The following is a 13,091-nucleotide window of genomic DNA, read 5'->3' as shown; positions in this document are numbered from 1 at the left end:
TGCATGTAACCCATCGCTGGAAGCCTGTCAGGAGTCGCTCCTTGTCCGTGCCTCTTTGCACTGGCGATCACTCCCCGTCCTCGTCAGCGTTCGGGATGTTACAATAATTATTTTAACATTTTTGAATTTATACATATTTTAAAATATGAGTATATTGGGTCAGATAGTATAAATGAGAATCATATTCAAAATGTTTGCAAATTTAAAAATATCAAAAAATTTATAAATAATTAATGGGATAGGATATTGTGACACCCAAGTTATGTTACACCCATGTGACACCCAGTCAATCTCACCGTTAGATCGCTTATGTTGATCCAACGGTTATATTTATTTCCATCTTTGTATGGTCATGATTTCTCAAATTTAATATTTTATATTTATTTCTAACTTTGTATGGTTATGATTTCCCATATTTAATGCTTTCACTTTAAATTTGGAAAATCGTGACCATACAAAGATAGAAATAAATATAACCGTTGGATCAACATAAGCGATCTAACGGTGAGATTGACTGGGTGTCACATGGGTGTAACATAATTTGGGTGTCACAATATCCTATCCTATAATTAATAATACAATTATTGAATTTTTTTTTTCTTTCCTTATTTTTTTAAAAAAAATCAATTAAATAGAGTTTTCTTATGAATAAAGAAAAAAATTAATAATCAAATTATAATTATCAATAATAAATTTGTCGTTTTTGAATTTTTAGGAATTTCAAACTATTTCCTCACACAATAAAGAATTATTTATGATTTTAAATATTATTTAACTTACTAATTTAATAATGTCAATTTGATTAAATTAATGCCCACTGTCTAACATTTACTCCAATGAAATCACAAAATGTGTAAAGTTTGATTTTAAGGTGGAGTCATTCATTCCACTTTGGCCAAATAAAATAGATTGGTATGCAATTTGGAAGGTGAGGAAGATTGGTAATTTATTTTTATTTTTTTAAAAAAGGCAGAAAACAAATCCTAAAAGGCTGAAAATTATTTATTTTCTTATAAAACATCTTTAGGTACAAGTTGTTATTCATTTTTATTTATATTACAGCGATATATTTACCCTAGGATAAATTAACTTTTTCTATTTCGGGAAAACAAATCCTAATAAGCATCATCTGGCGATTGTACCAAAGAAAGAGAGAGAAAAATCATTCTTTGATGTATGAAAAACTCTTCTATTAAAAAAAAAAAAAGCTCTTCTATAGTTTGTCAAGCGAATAAGAGTATATACCTCAAGAAATTTAATGAGTTAAGATTACAATGCACTTTAAATTAAATCAAGGGAGGATATATCATTAGTTCCTCATTTTATAGCCAAACTCACTATTGAAAAGTCTTATCATCTTATTGGGGATGTTTTTTTGTTTAACAAAATTTAGATAAAAGTAGATTTACTTCATATTTATGCTTGAAAATTCTAGTAGGTAGCATAATCACCTCAAATTCTAGAAACTTACAAATATGTGGCATAAACACCTTTAATTCTAAACTACTGCTGTTACAAGCTTTAGTTAACGAAACACCTCTAACAAGAAGGGTTCGTTTCTAAGAGTTAAAATAGTTTTGAATAAAGCAACTCTTCTATGAACTATCCACATACTGATGTGCCTGTGATAGCATTTAGCATGGTTTTGTTCCTTGAACATGCTAATGCTAAATGAAATACAATATACACAAGATTATAAAGAAGGGTCAAAAGCTGCAACCCATCAATGCTTGGCAGTCCTCCTTACATATAATTATGAGTCGTCATTCATTATCACTCTTCCAAGTAGACCTGCAATGCCTGGATAAAGTTTTAAGCTCCAGCTTGAAGTTTCATCCACCGCAAAGAAAGATATGCCAATAAACGGTAACCAAAAACCATGGTTATTAGAGCAGCAACCTCTGTGAAACAACTATCAATTTTGATCCCATTTATGCTAGGTGTAATGTGCTCATATTGCACCTTGAGCAAAAGTTTGTACGTGTGGTAGTTGAAAGATATGTAGCGAATCCAAGATATAAATATGGGGACTTTCTGTCAAATTTAGGACCACGGGTCAGTTACTTATCCAATTAGCACAATACCAAGCATGATTTAATATTTTCAAATTTCAACCTTTAAATGTGACTTTGTGTTTTGTATTCCAAGAAAAAATGTTAATGAAATTTACCTTGACAAAAAAACCTCCAGCCAGCATGAAAGTCATCACAGTTACTGAAGCCAAAGTTGTTGCCCTTTTCAAGTCCATTAGTGTAGCCCCAATAGCAAGTCCAAGTCCCTACTTCACAACCAGCAGTGATTAGAAGTTGGAAAATGTAGGCCATTTTTGTTTATGTTATTTTCTTAGTAATTGGATTTTGAAAAACAATGCATACCTGAGCTGCCACAATGCAGAGAAAAACTGTAAGAATACTAAGGAAAAAAGGTCCTGCACTGAGTCTCAAACCGGCCATGAAATAAACAACGAGGAGAAAAAGCACTGGTAAAACCAGGTCTAGTGGAAGGTCACTTGTAGTTCTAGCCACGAAGTATGCACTTAGCCTGTACATATCCGTTGCTCGTTCCTTAGTCAGCATGGCTCTCTCTTGAGGAAATGTGAATATTGCAGTGAACACAGGAAAGAATCCCCAAAAGACAGCAATAAAGAAAAGCAGTCCTGCCTGCAGTGAACAATGAAGGTGTTAACTTTCAGTATATATGATTATAGATAGCCTTTATTTGTTTCGTGGCTCTGTGGCCTTTAAGACTGAGGATTATTATTCTCTGGGAAGAAATAGTTGTTACCTGGTCTTGCTGACCGTTTGGGTCGTTAGCATCTGATTGCCACCAGAGTAGTCCTAAGATGATTGCTGTGGCTAGAACTTGGGTGATTCTCAACCAGCTAAAATAGTCATGCCTCCGTTCTTTGAATCCTCTCCTAAATAATATGGAATATTGTTCACACCAACTTGCTCCCCACTGTCTTTTAAGAGAATGAACCTTAGATTTCAGTTCTTCATCAAGGGGAATAGGAACCATTAGCTTTTTCTTCTCTATTTCTGCAACTCTAGTCTCATATGCCTCCACCAGATACTGTTAAGGTTCGAGTATAATAAGATGGGAAATTTTCTCCTCTCAAGTTTCTTTTCTAATCAAATGATATAAAAAAAGAATAATGAGAATTTACCTCTTGTACAACTGCAGCTGATGGTTTCCCATTTTGTGTTTCAGCTTCGGCATTTCCCACCTGCACTTTATCCTCTAACTCTGATGGTACAGAAATATCATTTACGTTTCCATTTGCAAGGTCTAATAAAAACTCTGCTGGATTCATGGCAATAAGAGGTGTGCACCCTATAAATTGGAAATAGTCCATTGCTTCAGATGCTTTTCCAAAGTAAAGCAAGCTCCCTTTTCCTAGAAGGATCAACTTATCAAATTTATGGAAGAGTCTGCTTGATGGCTGATGGATTGTTGTCACTATGGTTTTACCAGCCTGCCAAAAGACTAAAAGGTTAGCGATAAAGGTTTGAGTGTTGGTGAAAATATCTAGCCGGTTATTACCAAAGCATGCTTTAAGACTTGGATGAATAAAATTTAGCAAGTTTCATTCTTTCCCTCTTTTTAACTTGAGTTATTTGAGTGTGATATAAAACTTTTTTATTTGATATGAAGATTTTAAAAGAAACTTCGATATTTAATTGTAAGTTCGAAGTGGGATGGTTGGATGCTAATTTTCAATCTTATTAGTCTCAAAGGGGAGAATGAGAACAAGTACCTCTGCTATATCATGTAGCATCTGAACTATCCTCAAGGCTGTTGTAGAATCCAAACCAGAAGTTGGTTCATCAAGAAACAGAAGAGAAGGATTGATTATGATCTCATTGCCAATACAAACTCTCTTCCTCTCTCCACCAGACACTCCTCGAACAAAGGAACCTCCTATCATAGTGTCTTGGCACCTGTTTTTTACAAGTAAATTATTATATTTGTCACTCAAAACCCATATTCAATTGATTATAAAGCTACAGTCAATCATACTATGTTCTTTATACGATTATGACCTTTATGCTCCTAATAATTGAGACGCTAATTGACATCATGGATGGAAAGCATTTACCTCTCCAAGCCCAGCTCATTGATGACATCTAAAGCTCGTTTTTCCTTTTGATCTTTCGTTAATGTATTTGGCAACTTTAGGAGGGCTGCATATGTCAATGTTTCTTTCACGGTTAGGTGTGGAAACAGAACATCATCTTGTGTCACGAATCCAATCCTGCCAAGTGCATGCTTCGTGTAAGTACGATATACATGAAACTGAGGTAACTTTACACATGATCTCAAACAAATATAAGGACACTACGAGATTAAAACTAACTATCTAGTTTTACAAAATTGTGGGGCTGCCATAATTAACCACAGCTTCCGTCTAATTGATAATTGATTAAAAACAATTTTGATCATTGAAAATTCAGCGAGCTGTCATGCTACATTTATAATCTTTGACTTGTTAAGAATTCCATCAGTTTGTTTTTAAGTACCTTCCTTGCTTCAGTGTTGATTTGGTTGTTATGGACTGACATGGTAAAGAGGTATAAGCAAGTCAACATGGCCGTTGGATTCTTACCTGCTCTTTAGGAACTTGGAATATGGTAGGTCATTGTAAGTGACAGAGCCACCCATTGAGGGCTGACTAAGTCTGCCTCCAAGCAGATTTAACAAAGATGTCTTTCCACTTCCTGAGGGACCCATCATTGCCAAAACTTCCCCTGGATTTACAGAACCAGTGATCCCCTTCAAAATCTCCTTCTCCTCAGTTGTTGTCATGCCTCTAATCACTACCTTGTAGGTCAGATCCTTGAACTGCAGATTCCAAAATAAGAATTTAACTCAACGCATATTATAGTAAAACTTTAAATAAAGCACAAAAGTAAGTAAGCTCAATGCACGGAATCATTTTTATTTTATTTTTTTTAAATTATGTCTAACTAATCATACTTCATACCCTTCTTTATCAGAAAAACCATGTTATAAAGCCACGTATATAGCTAAATCCTCAAAGCCAGATGGGTTCCAAGCCTGAACCTATGTCTTTCAAGCGTGTGAGAAATAAAATTAATATGCTGATGCCCTGTTGTAGGCATCAAAAAGCAATTCAGAAGATTTTTAGTACCAACTCATACATATATATATATATACCGTATGTACTGTACTACTAATTAATCATTTCCCTAGCTAACTTGAAATAAGGGGTAGTCTTGTACATTGACCACATGAAATGAAACTTTGTACAAGACTGAACCTGACCATGCTATATATTGCTAGCCATGTTCTATTGGTGGCGTTGATCACTAAATGAAGCTTCACCGTTGCCTGCCCAAATACACACACAGCATGCACTATATCAAACTCATGCTCTATTGAAGGTTTGAACAGTACCGGCAGAGGTAGGCGCAGGCAAGGAATGAAGTGGAACATACTTTTTAGTTTTTAACACGTAAAAATGTATTATTACCTTTAGATATATAGGCAGAGTAGGTTCCGTTTGAAACTTTGGCTTATTAGTTCCTGCTTCAATATCTTCCGCTGCAATATACATAGGTAACCCTTTTTATATAATTGACAAGGAGGAAGCCTTAAGTAGTTTCACTTAGTGCAATTATGTACTACAAATAAAAATACATGTTCTTGGGTTCGGGCTCCTCAAATAAATGTGTAGTATTCCTTAAAATTAACAATATTCACAGGTAATGAAATTCTGAGTGATAAAAGCATTGATCATGACACTTAAACACAGTAAGTCAAGCTAATTCAACATAGCCGTACACAAAAGTCAAGCTAATTCCACGTAGCTGTGAATTAAAGTCAAGCCGAAAATTAATGAAGGGCCCAAGAATGAGACAGTGTGCTTTCCTACAAAAATGGAAGAATAGGTTCAATAATTGGTATCATAGTCAACAAAATGGGCCATGTCCCCCTCATAATAGTTGTAAAGATGGGAACAAGAGAGTCAATATAAACCTAGTGAATGTGAATTTAAGCAAATTAAATATTTATTTGACAGAAATTGATAATTTATTAACAATTTGTTGACTTAGTTCCCTAAGTTTTTTTAAAAAAAAATACAATGATAATATATATTGAGGTTATAAATCTATAACCTCATACAGATTATTCAAATCCCTCATCATTAGACTGATCCTAATAGTTTAGTTCCCTCAGTTTAAAACATTAGGTTTATACAAGAATTTAACACATCATTAATTCTTATCAAACAATTGTCATGTTTACTAATGTATTCAAGGATCTAAGTTTGAGCATAGGTAACCCCTAAGCAAATAAACCAGTGACCCATGAATAGCACGCTAGGATCGTTAAAGGGAAATATATGGAGCATGCATGAAATGACAATTACCATATTTAGTTAGAACGACATTGTGTGGCTAAGGGGGACCAATTGACCATAGGAATAGATGGTGCTTTCGGTTCTGAGAACCACTGTGAGTCACTTGTTTTTGGACCGTTAATCACGCGTTTGTGGTTAGAGGTTGTTCGTTGGATTGGACCCGACTAATTACAAAAAAGACATGAATGTTTTATATTTTATATTTTTTACTTAAAAAAAGGTCTATTAATAAATCGGTGCATAAGAGATTCTCATTAAGGATTCAATTCAAGAAACGAAAGTGAAAGAGATATTTCATAGAAAGGTATGTTGAACTCTATACTAAAATGTTATAAACAAATATTTCAATCAAGTGAATGTTTTACAATAATAGTATTTAATATATATTTTTACATCACTTTTTTATAATAAATAAAAAATACACATATTTTTAATATATATTCTCTCTTTTATTTTTCAACTAAGAAATACGTAAGAATAATATTGTATTAATATCGATGTGAAATAACAAAACCCGATATTTATAATAGTATCACTTTTACACTGCAGCAGTCTGTAAACCTTCTTATTTTTTCATCTTTCACTAGGTTTCATTCAAGTTTAACTAATCAAATCTCTTGGGCATAGCAAAAGAAAATAAATAAAATAAAATAAAAATTTATTGAGTTGGAATGTATAGAAATTTAAGAAAAATGTGAAATTATTATTGTGATATGTCTTTGAGGCGAAAGAAAAAGTTCTTATATTATTACTATAAAAAAATAGTATACTTATATTTAAGAATTTTGATATTTTATACAGCTATTATTAACATAAAATTTAAATAATAATGCATTGAAATTAGACTTTGAGAAAAACAAAGTAAATTTTTATATTAAAAATTGTGAATAATAAAACTCAGATAGAAAAGTTATATTACTTCATTTGTTTTGTCCTCATGTTACTCTTTAGATGCGTGAGTGTTGTAATGCGTAGAAAGAAAAAACAACGAATCAACCCACATCTGCAAGGTAATCATCAATATATACGAGAATAAACCTTAATTAATCCCGAGATGTAAATTTTGTGGTCACCGCAACGACACAACTCAAGCTCTTGAGCATTCTTAACCTTTTGTTCTTAAAACGACTGAAATCTCAAACAAAACGTACCACATCAAGCTCGTGAACATCATAAAAAGGGTGTGAAAGCCTACACCTCTGAAGAATATGACAAAACGTCCCTCTTCTTCATTTATCTTATCTTTGTAAAGAAAAAGAAATAAAATCCTAAAGTGCACTAATCTAAACATAAGTTTTCTCAAAATTATATGGTTGTTGCTAATTATTAGATTATACAATTTTAATTAGAAGTTAGGTAAGTAATTGGTGTATAACTGTTGCATGAGATTACGTATGTGTTATAGAGGAATGAACTTACGGATATCATCGTCGCTGAAGGGTTTGAAGTCAGAGATTTCATCAGGAGGCAGAGTGAAGCCAGTGAAGGAGAATGAGAGGCCCAAGCTTGCACTTGAAGCTCGGCTAAGTGCCACACCGCTGCTAACCTCATCCACCTCAACCTTCAACTGTGCGCTCCTACTCTTCCTTATGTGTGTGTTTTTTCCTCCGCCGTGGCCCGGTGACGCCGCCGCCATCATCCTCCTACTTGACCTCCTTGATCCACCACCCTCCACCACTCCTGTCGATTCACTTGTCGACATTGGTAACTTAAGAGCTGCTACCGCCGACTCCACCAGTTGATCCGATTTCGTTCTCGCTAATCCAGATATATTTGCATTCTCCATGCTTACCACCACTGTATTAATTAGAAAACAAATAAATTAAGAACTCTACATATAATATATATATATATATATATATATATATATATATATATATATATTTTAAACCAAAAAAGAAGAAGAAAGAAACACACACACAATTAACAAATTAAAGTTATAAAATGAAGTTATCCAGAATGTTGGGATATGAACCAATAGATTTTTTATTGGACCTTTATGTTGTCATATATATATACATATAATTATGAGATTATAATAATAATTTAGTGTAAATGAACGAGATCATCAATGGATTTATCTTACCGTGTTTCTCAAAAAGGAATAACGAGCAAAGCAGAATGAGAAGACAATAGCTTGAGAAGAAATTCGCAGGGTTACATGAAATTGGAGTAGATCTAGACCGAAGTACCCTTTTATAAAGGCCAGTTAAGAGGCGCGTGCAAAGTTACCAAAGTACCCTTTTACCTCTTTGCAAATATCACATAATTGCATTTTTGTGATAGGTACTGGACTAGTGACACGAAGATTATTAATTATATGTGTATCATAATATCGTATGAGATTATCATTGACGTTGCATCAATGCACGCCGAGCCTGGCCATTTTTGCCGTACACGTGTTGGGCATGTATAGTTATATATTTCTCATTTTCCATGCAATTCTGAGAGTTTGGACACATTGATCGAGCGTGTCCGTCAACTAGTTGGAATTTTGACGTTATTCATTTCAATGAGCAATCTTTTTGGTATTAATGAGGTTTAACCTTATATGTTGTGGCTTTTCATCGCTGATGTGTGTGATAATCAAGTACCCCCAATATGGACAAAGCTTATGAAGTTGTGTTGGTTTGGGGGGCCTGGATGTGTCTGTAAGCTCAAGGTCTTGCGCGCATGCTAGCTAGCATCCGATCGAGATTGCCTGGACAAAAGGGAAACTATGGTTTTGGGATTTTGCGTACGAAAAAGGTGTACGTTTTTCTTCTCAATTTGAGCAGATAAATATTGTTTGTACGTTAACTATCAGTCAGAGTTGTTTTAATTCCATTATTTAAAATGATATTACAATTTCGGGGGTTTTTTAACCTGACAAATATTGAGTCTTTTGAAATATTTCATTTTTGGATCAAATGTATTACCGGACTAATGTAGGAAGACGCACATCAGGTGTCTACGCATATAATAATCATGTACCTGACACATACGCATTTCATGTCAGTCCAATTAAGACACATCAGAACTAAGTGAACGTCTCGTGTCAGACCATTCAAGACACGTCAGAACCAGATGCGTGTCTCTGTATGGACACACCAAACCCAAGTGCGCGTTTAAATCCATTCAATATGATCCCTTCATGACCAAGTGCTTGTTTACGGCGCATCATAGTCTCTCCATCATACACACACATTCTTGTGTGTGATTATATGTTCGTTTTTTTACATTAGTCTAGTAATACATTTGAAAAAAAAATTAAATTGATAGAGTATTTTGAAAAACACATTTGTCATGTCAAAAAGCCCAATTTCTGGTGTTGAAATAGAAATACATCGAGATCACACACATGCAGCTTTAATTTTCCTCGTAGATGTATGTATATGTTTTGGGTTGAGGATATGAACTTGTAATTTAAATAATCTACTACACTTCTATATAAACATTGTGTACAATACCAAAGCATGCATATATAACCGATATATTTTGTCTATCAAGTATGTGGTTGACTGTACATAATTTTTCACACTTGATTTGGTTATCCGTGGTTTGGAATTTGGCGAAGAGAACACGGTTTCCGCGTCGAAGCATAAAACGTACGGGTCATTCTCATGCAGTAGTAGTTTGGACTTTGGACGATGAAGGAGCGATTAGTGGCGAGGATGAGTGGTCACAAATCACAATAGTGAATAGCTGTGCAGAGAAGGGTGTGGACAAAAAGACAGCATGCCCCAAAAGGACGTGTTTGGTGGTTCCTCTGACGGATCTCTGTAGCCTTGACCTTTTCTGGTGGATGGTTGGTTGGTCACCGCCCTCTCACCGTAACTCGCCACGTATTACTCCAAATGTCCATTTCATTCTTAGTGGATTACGCTCCTTAGTGGTGAATTCACTTATTTTACAAAAAAACATTTTTAATTTTCTTTAAGAGTTTTTTTAAAAAAAAATTATTTTCTCAAAAAAAAAATACGAAAGTTCTAATATTATTGAGTACTATATACTATATAGAGTTGTCCCAATTACTGTTTCGATTTCCAAATTTGCATACGACGTGTACCATACTTCTTCTTTTTTTGTTCCCTGCAATTAATTTTTGGGAATGTAATGATTAAAGATAGCTCAAATGCATATTAAACTATATGCTTCATAAATGTTGAATGTTCAATCAAATAATGCTCGCGTTCAATTATTTTGATGTGATGCAGGACAGCAGGAATTATAATTAATTGGCAAACCCTTACACACTTGAAATTATTTCATTCATAGTGGAGATAAGGCACACATTTTTATATTAATATCATTATAAATTATTGAACTCCACGTAAGTTAGACACTCGCAAATATCTTTTACCTTAATTTATATAATTAATGATACATACACAAACCACTTTTCTTTGAGACCTCACACAAATACAGTCCTTGTCATTTATATATTTTTAAGAGATTATTACTACTCCGGGGGTTTTCATACATATAATTAATCAACATTAATTATTATGAATCACTTATCATAAATAGTCTGTATATATAAATATCTGCAGGTCGTATTTTATTTGTTAAAAACCTACTGTTTAGATTCATATTTAAGAAAAATTGATTTTTTGTCAATTTATATTGTTTTCTTATAGAAGGTAGCAATAATTTTATCTCTGTTTTAATTAATCACTTCTAATTAGTAAAGAGGGGACCCAACCCTTAATCTTGAGCCTTTTAATAAATTACATTTATAAATAAAAAATTACCACCTATGATCAATTAAAAAAAAAAATAGTGCCACGTGTTTACCTCAATTTCATTATTTGGATAAACATATGTTAATTATGTAAGTCACAAAAAAGATGAAATTAAAAAAAGAAAAAATTATTCTCATGTTATTGAAGAGTAGCTCCCTTTTGTCTATATCTGTCAATTTGTGTGTAATTTATTTTTGGAAAAAATATTTGTTCTTTTAAATGATATAATTTTGTGTCATTTAAGATTATAACCGTTGATTTTCATCGATCAACGGTTGGAATTTGCTGGATCAAATTTATTAATTAATTAATAATTCGCAATAAAATTCAGTAAATTATAACCGTTTATTGATAAAAATCAACGATTAAGATCTAAAATGACACAAAATTATATTCTTTAAAAGTATAAATATTTTTTCTTTTATTTTTTATAAAGAAATAAATACCATTTATAATTATATTTATGATAAAATATGAAATTTATAAAGGCGCGAAAAGAAACATAGCACATATGATTCAGTGTTACGATATCACTACCCCCACTGTTCATGAAACTTAAAAAGGAAAGAGGGCGGTGCCCTGAGTGGGAGGGAAACTCACGTGACAAGGACGTGATGGTGACTTACATAGACTCTGTGTGAATACAGTCCACTCACTTAGTCACTTGGCGGATTTAATTGTTTAAATACCAAATTGTTATCATTACGTTAAAGCCGAAATGCTGAATTGAGCTGTCATCCCTCGCCACGTGTGGTGCCATAATACACTGTGGACACCTCAGAATCATCACCGCACATGTCATGACACGTGACATATGTCTGACCCCAATTTCTCTGTTTTGATTCCACGTGGCCCACTTGCTATCACGTTTTTGATTTGATCTCTTATTTCCCCCTTTCTTTTGACCTTTCCCGCGTAGTCATGACCAACAATCGTTGTTATACAAAAGAAAAGAAAATGGAAAAGGAATATTCTCTAGAATAAGTTTTTAAAAAACCTGGAAAAATATGAATTGTGTAATTACGAGCAAAATTCAATTTTTTTTAATTTGTTAAATTGATTTTTTCAAATTTTGATATGGGTGATCAAATACAAAAGCTGAAGATAGGATTAGAGTTTGAAAAAACTAAATTAATGATATGTTAATAACATGACTCTGATCATGAACAAGATTTATTCATTAACCACTATTAGCGTTGGAATGGAAACTCATACGTATAACTAGATGATCATTTCATCGCCAAGTGGTGGCTAAACTGCTCGTATAGAAAATGTCATCATGTCAGTAATGGTCGTGGATTGCGATTTTGCAGCGGATATGATTGGGACAGAAGTATTTAATGGAAAAAGAAAATAGATTGATAGTTGTTTTATTTTGAACTTAGAAATTATGAAATACTTTCAAAAAAGAATAAAAAAGTTATTAAAAGATTGGATGATAATTTCTTACTTTATTTAGAGAGAAATAGAAAAGGAAAAGAATAGAAAAATCTTAACTTTCCCAATAAGAAAATTATTTACAAAAATAAATACGGGTGATTAAAAGGTTTCATGTTACTCTCACATTTTATTAATCTTATGTTAAAAATGTTTTAAATAAAGATAAAACTTGTTTAAAATGAATTTTTTTCCGTAAATCAACCCCCCACATTTTAATTAAGGATTCATTCGATATGTTGTTTTTAAGTGAAAAGGAACTGAGAAGAAAAGGATTATACTTTTATATTTTGATGAAAATAAAATAAAAACTAATGCATGGGAATGTGTTTTTTCTTATTATATAAAAAAATATGTGTGTAGAATGATATAATAGAAAAAAAAAATATGAAAATAACATCACCTAAGACTCAAAGTTTGAAACAATTAAGTGTTAAATCTAAAATTATGAATCATGCAATGATTATAAAATACCAAATGTAATAAATCAGAGTTGTAATTATGTGTACCTTATTCAGCCATCACAAAGTCGGAGAAGAACGGTT

General features: G+C 32.9%; 1 protein-coding gene across 3 annotated transcripts; it reads right to left on the bottom strand.

Annotated features, from left to right (window-relative positions):
* Window positions 1–1,428: 1,428 nt before the first annotated feature.
* Window positions 1,429–8,080, bottom strand: LOC133314619 (ABC transporter G family member 22). Of its 3 annotated transcripts, none has more exons than XM_061516121.1 (12): window positions 7,805–7,907; window positions 5,806–5,892; window positions 5,495–5,565; window positions 4,985–5,352; window positions 4,607–4,842; window positions 4,100–4,255; window positions 3,758–3,941; window positions 3,167–3,475; window positions 2,785–3,072; window positions 2,376–2,660; window positions 2,171–2,278; window positions 1,429–2,034 (listed from the first exon to the last, which is right to left on the bottom strand). In XM_061516121.1, exons 5-12 carry the CDS (start codon window positions 4,804–4,806, stop codon window positions 1,813–1,815), a joined length of 1,752 nt encoding a protein of 583 aa, XP_061372105.1. In that variant the 5' UTR covers window positions 4,807–4,842; window positions 4,985–5,352; window positions 5,495–5,565; window positions 5,806–5,892; window positions 7,805–7,907; the 3' UTR covers window positions 1,429–1,812. The 3 variants fall into 3 exon arrangements, with proteins under 3 accessions (XP_061372105.1, XP_061372104.1, XP_061372103.1); XM_061516120.1 differs by having other exon boundaries at window positions 5,287–5,352; XM_061516119.1 differs by lacking the exons at window positions 4,985–5,352; window positions 5,495–5,565; window positions 5,806–5,892 and having other exon boundaries at window positions 7,805–8,080.
* Window positions 8,081–13,091: the final 5,011 nt, after the last annotated feature.

The sequence above is a fragment of the Gastrolobium bilobum genome, unplaced genomic scaffold (genome assembly GCF_033153095.1).
Source record: "Gastrolobium bilobum isolate Gb01-03AN ecotype WA unplaced genomic scaffold, APGP_CSIRO_Gbil_v1 utg11542, whole genome shotgun sequence".
In the NCBI taxonomy this organism is placed as follows: domain Eukaryota; kingdom Viridiplantae; phylum Streptophyta; class Magnoliopsida; order Fabales; family Fabaceae; genus Gastrolobium; species Gastrolobium bilobum.
The sequence above is the reverse complement of the archived record's forward strand: the minus strand, read 5'-3'. Positions and strand labels throughout refer to the sequence as shown.